The following is an 11,447-nucleotide window of genomic DNA, read 5'->3' as shown; positions in this document are numbered from 1 at the left end:
GACAATTTAATGCTTTTATTGAGAAAAAAAAAGTTATATATAATTTTAGTTTTTTAATATTGTACAACTTTACCAATGTTCATAATTATTAATAGTTGTTCAGTAGTTTTATGGATAATTAGTCCATTTTTTAATTATATACAAATATACTAAGTTATCTTGTGAATAAATCACAACTTCTTTAAATTACTTAAATTTATTTTTGTAATTTTAATTTCTAATTCTAGATATTATTTGAAAATTTTAATACTTTATGAAATTGAAAATTATGTTTTTTAGAAAATATTGTTATTGTTAAAAAACTATTAAAAAATTGTTTGTATTTTTTTATGATAATCGGAATTGGATGTGTGTTGCTAATATGATTTTTTTAGGAGTACAAACATAAGATGGCTAGCTAATATGTAATGAAGATAAGATCTTTTAGCCAACTGTTATTTTATATTTTACAAAAGAAACTTTCACAATAGAAAATGACAATTCATAATTTATAACCGAAAGACCAATTTAAGTTATGGAGGAAAGTTAATTATAGACCCAAATATCTATCTTAGCAAATTGGATAGATTTTATACATGGCTTACAAATAAACTAAAAATAGGATAATAAAATAATAAATTGTGCCTATAAAAACCTGTTGATTTTAAACAATACACAATAATATTTTTTTGGAGAACAAAACAATATGTTTAATCCCAGGATTGGGCTCTTTTTTATTGTATGTTCATTTTTGTTGTGTGCTTTCTCATTTGCAACAACGGTTGAATATGATACAAATGCCATTATCATCAATGGAGAACGACGAATAATAATATCTGGTGCAATCCACTACCCACGCAGCACTTCCCAAATGTGGCCAGATCTTATTAAGAAAGCAAAAGATGGTGGTCTTGATGCCATCGAAACATATATATTTTGGGACCTTCACGAACCTATTCGCCGCCAATATGATTTTTCTGAAAATCTAGACTTCATCAAGTTTCTAAAAAATGTTCATGAAGAAGGTCTTTATGTTGTGCTTCGAATTGGTCCTTATGTTTGTGCTGAATGGAACTATGGAGGTTTCCCAATGTGGTTACACAACTTGCCAGGGATTCAACTAAGGACTGACAATGTAGTTTTTAAGGAGGAAATGAAAATATTCACAACAAAGATTGTGACCTTGTGCAAAGAAGCTGGATTGTTTGCACCACAAGGGGGGCCAATTATTTTAGCTCAAATTGAGAATGAATATGGAGATGTCATAACTAATTATGGAGAAGATGGGAATGCATACATTAAATGGTGTGCCCAGATGGCTTTAGCTCAAAATGTCGGCGTCCCATGGATCATGTGCAAGCAAAACAATGCTCCATCACCTATTATCAACACATGCAATGGTTATTATTGTGATAATTTCAAGCCAAACAATCCTAAAAGCCCCAAAATGTTTACAGAGAATTGGGTTGGCTGGTTCCAAAAATGGGGTGAAAGGAAGCCACACAGAACTGCTGAAGATGTAGCATTTTCAGTTGCACGTTTTTTTCAAAACGGTGGTGTCCTCCAAAACTACTACATGTACCATGGAGGAACAAATTTTGGAAGAACTGCGGGTGGTCCATATATTATTACAGCATATGACTATGATGCACCACTTGATGAATATGGTAACTTGAACCAACCAAAATGGGGACATCTTAAAAAACTCCATGCCGCCATAAAGTTAGGAGAGAAGGTTCTCACTAATGGAACGGTTACAGAGAAGCAATATGGAGATTCAGTATATTTGACTACATATGCAAATAATGCCACTGGAGAAAAATTTTGTTTTTTGAGTAATTCACATAATTCTAAGGATGTTGAAGTTGATCTACAACAAGATGGAAAGTACCATGTGCCTTCTTGGTCAGTGTCTATTCTCCAAGATTGCAACAAGGAAGTTTTCAACACTGCAAAGGTTGATGCACAAACAAATGTTTATGTGAAGAAACTATCTAAAGAATTAGGAAACTCACTCATCTGGACATGGGCATCTGACCCTGTGGAAGACACCTTACAAGCAATAGGTACATTTAACGCGTCTCAACTTTTAGAGCAAAAGAGTGTTACCGTTGATGCTAGTGATTATTTGTGGTACATGACCAAGGTTTTCATCAATGAAACATCCACTTGGAGTAATGCAACTTTGCAAGTGAACACATCAGGCCATGTTCTTCATGCCTATGTTAATGGACAATATATTGGCCCACAGTGGGGAACATATGATAACCTTCGTTTTACATATGAAAAAATCGTTTCGTTAAAACAAGGTACCAACATTATAAGTTTACTAAGTGGTACAGTTGGTCATGCGCATTATGGTGCATCTTTTGATATGAAAGAAACTGGTATTGTTGGGGGTCCTGTGAAACTCATTGCAACCAGTTCAGGTAATACTATGGATTTATCAAAATCTAGTTGGTCATACAAGGTTGGATTAAACGGTGAGGCTAGAAGGTTCTATGATTCTAAAATTAAAAATGGAGTTCAATGGAACATAAACAATGTTGTTATAGGAAAACCATTGACTTGGTACAAGACTACTTTTAAGACCCCTGAAGGTAAAGACTCTGTAGTCTTGGATTTCATAGGCCTTACAAAAGGACATGCATGGGTTAATGGTCAAAGTATTGGAAGGTATTGGCCTACAATGGTAGCTGACAAAAATGGATGTGATATTAAATGTGATTATAGAGGAAATTATGGAGCTGATAAATGTTTGAGTGGCTGTGGAGAACCATCTCAGAGGTTTTACCATGTGCCAAGGTCATTCTTAAATAATGACACAAAAAGTAACACGTTGGTTTTGTTTGAGGAAATGGGTGGAAGCCCTTTTAATGTGTCTGTTCAAACAGTTGCAATTGATTTTATATGTGCAAGAACAGATTATGGAAAAACCTTAGAACTAAAATGCCCTGATGGAAAAACTATTTCAGAAATCCAGTTTGCGAGCTATGGAGATCCACAAGGAAATTGTGGATCATTTCAAGTAGGTGAATGGGAATCACGCCATAGTGTGGCAGTGGTCGAAAAAGCATGTGGTGGAAAACAATTATGTTCAATTAACGTGACAAGTTCCATATTTGGAATAACTAAAGGTGGCATAAATGGCCAGCTAGCTGTGCAACTCCTATGTGATGGCTCTAATCCTGAAGATAATCGTGTACAAATGGTGCACGTGTAGTTCTATATTATAATTTGTCTCCATGTTAGCACATTCTATAATGTGTGACATATATTTCTTTATGTTATATTTTTCTGTTGGGCTCCACTTTTTATTTTTAAAATTTCAATTTTTTACTTATGCTACAACCTTAGTCATCATAGTTTCATTTTCTTACTTTAGACTAGACAAATAAACAAAAAAAGTATAAATAACTATTATTATCTTAGAAAACAAATTAGGAGTGTACAACTCCTATGTGATGACTTTGATGATGGGCTTTGATTATGTTCAGGTGCACTCTTATATCTTTTATATTTTCCTATGCCACGTCATAATTTTTTTATGTGACGATCTTTAGAATTATATTCTTTAGTGCAGTTCCTCTTTTCTCTTTTATTTCTATCTCACATTTTTTTATTCACTTCCATGATTTAAAATCATAATTAAATTATGCAATTAGATGTCATAAAAATCTATAACTCCAATTATAAACTTAATTCTACAAAATTTCTCCCACTTCCACTAATATTTTAAAATATTTATGAAAGAAAAATAAAATTTTAAGATTAAGTAAGTAAATTCATTAAAATATTTCAAATAAAATATAATGTAAAGTTAGAAAAAATTACTAAAATCAACCAAAAAATTAAATTAATAATATATAAAATAAAACCTATTTAATAATAATTCAAATAGATGAATAGCTTGTTTGAACATATTTATCCCATAGGAAGAAGATTATAAGAAGTAAAATCAAGGTCATAAATGTTGAATAAATTAAAAGAGTTCTATGACCGTAAAAACGCACAAAAAAAACACGTTTAATTTGGAAGTTGTTTAATATGATATACAAAGACGATGACTCAATGCCAGAGAATATGAATGTGTTAAGACTATTAAGAGTTACATAGAAGCTAGTGATATTAAATTGGATGATGAGTTGAATTTTTATTATTGATTTTGTTAATGATAATAGAAATGATGATGATAATGTAAATCATACGCATGCACATGCCGATGTAACTACATGATGATGTAACTAACATCCATAACATAAATAACTTAACTCTAAGTTAGTTACACTATAGTTGGTTAGTTAGTTGAAGATTACTTCATATATAAGCAAAACAATGCTCATGTAACTGATTAAGATTAACCAATACATTGGTTCTACTTTTCTCATCGTTGCATGCATGTTAGCCTTTCTTTCTTCTTCTCCAAGCCATAGCCAAAAGCTTGTCATTTCCATGGCATGATTTGCATAGAGTCCATCTTCACATGGTATCATCGACCTGTGATTCTTTTCTGGTTGACTTATCATCAAATTTTCAAATTCAATAGCTATTTTTTCCCACAACATGGCCTTTACAATTTCGTTCATATGAAAAAATGAATAAATTATGATTATAATGTTTAGATTAATTTTAATTTAATACATTTAATTTATATACGAATATATGAATAAGCAAGTATGAGTAGTTAAAATCTTACTCTTATAGCCTTAACTCAAGTCTGAGAATTTTTGTAGGTTTTCCTTGTGAGTAAATGTGTTTTTAATGTCCAAGAGAATGAAGCACTCCAATTATGTTTGAAAAGAAACATGAATATAGTTATATAATACAATTTATATTGTTATAGGGTAACTTATGTATAATACTACCAGAAAGAACATTGTTATCTCCAACTCGTTCTAAAATTGTTTCTATGGTAACAAATTCAAAATAATAGTGTGGAGTTGTGGAGTATGAGTCTTGAATATTTATGACATAAGTCGTTCCCAAAAAAACATGCATTTTTAAGCCTTTGATTGGTTTGTATGTTTCATTTACCCGAAGTATTTTTTATATTTTTTATGGTATATAAATTTTTCTCTTGTATCATTTCTCTAAATTGTGGTATAAGCTATTTGGCTTTCGTTACATGTAAAGGAGTTCCCTGAAGAAAAAAAATAGCAATAAAATATTAAAATCAATTAACTTATAACGAAAAGTAATAATGTTAAATTTTTGAATATAAAAGTATATTTTGTGAACAATAAACACAATATTTTAGATAAAAAATTATTACCTATTCGTCTAACAAAATCATTTCTACGAATGGATATATAGTGAATATGGTCGATGTTAAGAAAGTTCTCCTATGACCTTTCTTATGACTGAAGCGTATATATTTTCCTATGTTTATTATTTTAATCGGCTCAATGAATGAAAGGGTGATGATAATAAATGAATATTATATGCAAGGGTAAACCACTAAATATGAAATGGAAATCCAATTAATTCTTAATTATAACAAAATTAAAATTGTCAATAATTAAATAGGTAAGTAATTCAAGTCCATCAATTTATTGATTATCTTTAATGATTTAAAAAAAAAGTTATTCTATTTATTGTCATTAATTCATATGTTAAATTCCTAAAAAAAATAGTAGACATATTCGGGTTTACATATCCTTTGTGATAAATTAACGTTTTTTAGACCTTGTGGCAGGAGTCTTTATGACCGCTTCCCCGTTTAAATGAGTTAACATATCTGGGTTGTCAATGTCTCAGTAGTGGTTTGGTTTCATTGTATTTCATATATATATATATATATATATATATATATATATATATATATATATATATATATATATATATATATATATATATATATATATATATATATATATATACAAAAAATTTAATTATATTTTCTTAGTGAAGTGTTTTGTGATATTTTATGACATTTTGTTATGGTCAACATGATTCAATGTGTATATGGAATTTGACCCGTACAATTAACATTTTAGATACTCTAGGTGAAATTTATGATTGAATGTGTTGCTCGAAGTGCGTAAGGGAAAAAACATGATTTTTGCAAATTAACACTTTATTTAATTATTGGTCGTTATGGTACACTATTTTACTTGATTTTCTTCCGTTAGAGATTTTTCCAACTGTTGCTCAAATTTATTAAGTCTACCTTTTTTTCTTGAATTTTATTTCAGTTATCATTATAAGTATTCCATTTTAGAAATAAAAAAGCAGTCGCATTTTAATAGTATATTCTGAACAATATCTTGCGGAAAGTATGGGATGTTACAAGAATCACCAAGAGATACCAAATATATGTCAAATATTTCTTATGATATAATTATATATAGCAAAATGGTATGCTCCCCACCAATCATAAACGATGAGTTTTGGTTTTATAAATGATAGTAAACTAGTATACGACCTGCGTGATGCGCTGGTTGTAAAGAAGGTTGTGCATATGGTAAAATAAGTCTTTGAAATAAAATAAAATTTATTTATGATAATATTATTTTTTTTATAAAAACTCGCATTAGCGGTTTCATGGAACACTTTCAATATTATCTTGAACATGTGATTAACTTGTGCCCTAAGGGCACATGTTAAGTAGTCTAAAAATGGAAAGTTTGTGTTGGAAAAACAATGAAAAAATTATTTATCAATTTTTATAAAAACAATGCACATTTTTCAAAAAAAAAAGTTTATACATTTAACTTTTAACATTTCGGCATTACCTTATATTAATAATAATTTTTTAATAAGATGGTTTATGATTGCAAATGTCTAACCTTTATTTAGAGTATTTGGAAGGTGGTTCAGACGAAGGACACCTAAATTCATGGCATTCTTGGTGAAGTTTCTTCATACATTTCACATCCAATGTAATGCCATCCAAACCTATCGTCAATTTCATTTATAGTTACTGAAATGTGAAGAAAACTTCCTATATTTAAAAGTTTAAAAAATTGGTAAGTAAAATAACATAATTGTATTTACAAAATATTTTTTAATTAAAATGTATAGTGTACCTTAATATCTGACTCTCATGTCATTGCCATTATTTTGTAGTGTAGTTCTATTTTGAGTCATTATCTTTTGAGGTGACATATTTTAAAACTCAATGATAGGAATCTCCTTTATTTCTAGCTAAGTATTTGATGGAGTGTATAGTTTATACAGAATAAAAAGACAATTAATAAATATTAGTAACCAAATAAAGTATAATCAATGGGTACACTAATTTTTTAGAATTCTGAATTTTCTAGATTGATGTAAATCTGAATAGTTGAAGTTGAGTTGATCGAGCGGTGGATCAAAAATTTAAGTTTATTAGTGAAAATGGTAATACTTCTGAGTGAATATAATATATATAAGATTTAAATATATAGTTACCTCTAAACACATTCACTATTGTAGAGGTGATTGCAACTATGGTCATTTTTTTATTGACTTATCATCAAATTTTCAAATTCAATAGCTATTTTTCCCACAACATGGCCTTTACAATTTCATTCATATGTATAAATGAATAAATTATTATTATAATGTTTAGATTAATTTTAATTTAATACACTTAATTTATATACGACTATATGAATAAGCAAATATGGGTAGTTAAAATCTTACTCTTGTAGCCTTAACTCAAGTCTGAGAATTTTTGTAGGTTTTCCTTATGAGTAAATGTGTTCTTAATGTCCAAGAGAATGAAGCGCTCCAATCATGTCTGAAAAGAAACCTGAATATAGTTATATAATATAATTTATATTGTTGTAGGGTAACTTATGTATAATACTACCAGAAAGAACATTGTTGTCTCCAACTCTTTCTAAAATTGTTTCTATGGTGACAATTCAAAATAATAGTGTGGAATTGTGGAGTATGAGTCTTGAATATTTATGACATAAGTCGTTCCCAAAAAACATGCATTTTTAAGCCTTTGATTGGTTGTATGTTTCATTTACATGAAGTATTTTTATATTTTGTTATGGTATATGAATTTCTCTCTTCTATCATTTCTCTAAATCGTGGTATAAGCTATTTGGCTTTTGTTACATGTAAAGGAGTTCCCTGAAGAAAAAATATATAGCAATAAAATATTAGAATCAATTATTTATAAAGAAAAAATAATAATGTTAAATATTTTGAATATAAAAGTATATTTTGCTAACAATAAACACAATATTTTAAATAACAAGTTATTACCTTTTCATCTAACAAAATTATTTCTACTAATGTTTGTTCTTTTTTATTTCGCACATTATAAACGTTCCACAATCAAACGACTCTGACTCAGAGTAAGCAATCATTATTATTTATGATCGATGTTAAGATAGTTGCTATGGTGTGGTATTAAAAAAGTTAAGAGATTGTTGTTTATATACAACAATGCGTTCCTATGACTTTTCTTATGACTGAAGCGTATACATTTCCTATGTTTATTATTTTAATCGGCTCAATGAATGAAATTGTGATAATAATAAAGGAATATTCTATGCAAGGGTTAACCACTAAATATGAAATTGAAATCCAATTAATTCTTAACTATAACAAAATTAAAATTGTCAATAATTAAATAGGTAAGTAATTTAAGTCCATCAATTTATTGATTATCTTTAATGATTAAAAAAAAAGTATTTATTTATTTATCATTAATTCATGCGTTAAATTCTTACAAAAAAAGTAGATATATTCGGGTTTATATATCCTTTGTGATAAATTAAAGTTTTTTAGACCTTTGTGCCAGCAAATTTTTACCTCATACCCCTACATTTATCCTTACACCCTTACAAATTTTATCCTTATATATTTTTAACTAATTTATTTATTATTTTTTAAAATAATAATAATTTTTTTTGTATACCGGGAGACTTTACAAAAGAGTACCGGTAGTTATTTTTCAAATTTTTTTTAATATTTTTTTTGTATACCGGAAGACTTTGCCAAAGAGTTCCGATAGTTAATTTTTGTGTACGGAGGATGGCAAAAGAGTTCCCGTAGTCATTTTTCAAGCATTTTTTAAAATATTAAAGTCCCAGTAGTCATTTTATTATGTGTTGTTAATATTTAGGATAAAATCTTATATGTAAATTTTTTTAATGTTTATAAGTAAAATAATTTATTTATTATTCACATTCATTTTCAATTTTTAATAAAAAAATAATAATACAAATTAAATCATTTATTATATTCATTATTTAATTTTATCACATTTTTAATGATGAAATTAACTTTTATGACATCAATTTTTTCAATAATTTTTTTTACAATTATTATGACATTTTTGTGCTCATAAATAATATTTTATTTATACTTTTTTTGAAAAATAATATAGTAAATTAAAATGATAATATTAATGGTTAAAATGAAGTGTAGTGTAATTTTTCATCATAACTCCAATTAAAGTTTTTATTAAATCTTTATTGGTAATAAATATTTCAATTTAGTTCAAAAATGAAATTGATAACTTTCTATTATCGTTAGGAAATAAATAGATGTAAATTTGATGTTATTATTATTTATTAATAAAAATTAAAAATTAAGTTAAATTACATATGGATAATCAAAAGTATAATGTAATAGAATTCAATGAGTTTTTAAATTTTCAGTAATAATGTAATAATAAAAATTAAATATTTATTATATCATTATTATTTATTCACTTATTTAATATAATCAAAAACTTAATATAATATATTTATTGTAAATATTTTATCATTCGTTTTTTTTAATGATGACATTATATTTATGACATTAATGTTTTCAATAACTTTTATAATGATTTGTGATTTTTGTCTTCAAAGTAGTCGGCCATCCCTATTATTAGTGACAGATAAAATTTATTTTTTATTACAGTAAAAATTAAAATAAATAATTTTGTTGATTCAAATTAAATGGTGATAAATCAATTTTAATAAATACTGTTTATGAAAAAAAATTGTAGTAAATTGTTTTTATTATATTTATCTTAGTAACTTTTTATACCCTTGTAATGCTATTAATATTAGAATTAATGATAATATATATAATAAACATTATACATATTTATATGCCTTTAACTATTAAGGTGTTAAATTTAATTCTCATAATAATAAAAAAACATTCATATAATCTAAAAGACATTTAATATCTATGTTTATTATTTCTAATTTAACATTAAATATTTGATTACCAATAATAATAAATTTAGTTAATTATTAACTTGAATAACATGTGGTAGAAAGTGATCTCTTTTAATTATTTCCATATCGATTTTCCTATGTTATATTAAAATAAATTATTATAATATTATTAGTAGGTAGGTAAATATTTCATTCTGGTAATTTTTTACTTTGGCCATTTTGTGATACTATTAATATTTGGCATAAAAATGTAATATGTGTTATATTTTTCAAAAAATTTAGTGAAATAAAAATAGAATTATGCAAGAAAGGAAAACCAAAATTGATTTGTCTTGTACCTATGTAGTTTGTGAAGAAGGTGCATATAGCATGTTCTTGACAACATTAAATTCCTATACAAAAAAAAGCAAATTGTACCAAATCAAACTCTACAAGAAAACAAGCATACTCTTTAAGATAATAATCTAAGCTAAAAGAACAACAACTTCATCATTATCCATATTTTCAACAATGGAATTCCAAGAATTAAAGTATTAGGAAGGGTTAACAACGATAAATCAGTTTTAATCCATTTCAAACCACCTTTCCGAAGATCTTAATAATTGTGGTTAAGAGAGCAAATGCAAGAAGTTTCTAATGAAATTAACATACATGGATTTTAAACTCATTTTATTGATATTGTTTGATGAAACTACTTGGAATGAAAGAAGAGGGATTGAAAACGTTGCAACAAATTTGTTTATTCCCTAACATTGTTCTTTTCTGAAGATTTTGAATCATTTCATAATATTGGAGAAATCTAAAGTAGAATTCTGCAAGAACAACAATCCAGTCGGAGAAATCCAGAATAGAATTTTGCAAGAAAACATTCCAAAATCTATTTTTCCATAACGGTGGGAAGATGAAAATCTAATCGTGATGGAAGAAATCCAAAATATTCCTGCAATAACAACCACACAATAACTAATTATGCAACACTAATCCAAAATCGAGAAATGTAATTAGAGAAATTCAAAATCAACTTTGCAAGAAAAGAATGACTTCCTGAGATATTTGCAACAGGAGTAGTGATTACTTTGATTACTCTTTATTTACTGAGAAGTACTTGAAACCATTTTCTTTAAGGTACAAAATTATAAGTTTCTCTCCATTTCTCTGAGTTTTGCCACTCCTAGCCTGGTTTTGGAGAAATTAGAGAGGGAGAAAATGGATTTTAGTATGGAAAGAGTCAAAGAATATCATATGGGGTGTGGCAAATAGTGGTATTTTGATTAGTGGTTTAGTAAAGTTGTACACATGATCTAATCGAATGATGTGGATATTTTTTAGAAGTTAAGGTTAGGTGTTTGT

The 11,447-nt window shown here is 27.3% G+C and overlaps 1 protein-coding gene across 1 annotated transcript; it reads left to right on the top strand.

The window, feature by feature from the left end:
* Positions 1-506: 506 nt before the first annotated feature.
* LOC127085112 (beta-galactosidase 7-like) lies at positions 507-3,554 on the top strand. Its single transcript, XM_051025691.1, has one exon. It carries the CDS (start codon positions 686-688, stop codon positions 3,200-3,202), a length of 2,517 nt encoding a protein of 838 aa, XP_050881648.1. The 5' UTR covers positions 507-685; the 3' UTR covers positions 3,203-3,554.
* The last annotated feature ends 7,893 nt before the right edge of the window (positions 3,555-11,447 follow it).

This window comes from Lathyrus oleraceus, chromosome 5 (assembly GCF_024323335.1).
Source record: "Lathyrus oleraceus cultivar Zhongwan6 chromosome 5, CAAS_Psat_ZW6_1.0, whole genome shotgun sequence".
NCBI lineage: Eukaryota > Viridiplantae > Streptophyta > Magnoliopsida > Fabales > Fabaceae > Lathyrus > Lathyrus oleraceus.
The sequence above is the reverse complement of the archived record's forward strand: the minus strand, read 5'-3'. Positions and strand labels throughout refer to the sequence as shown.

Coding starts and splice junctions, on each gene's coding strand:
- LOC127085112 (XM_051025691.1), top strand. CDS start 686: ATGTTTAATCCCAGGATTGGGCTCTTTTTTATTGTATGTTCATTTTTG.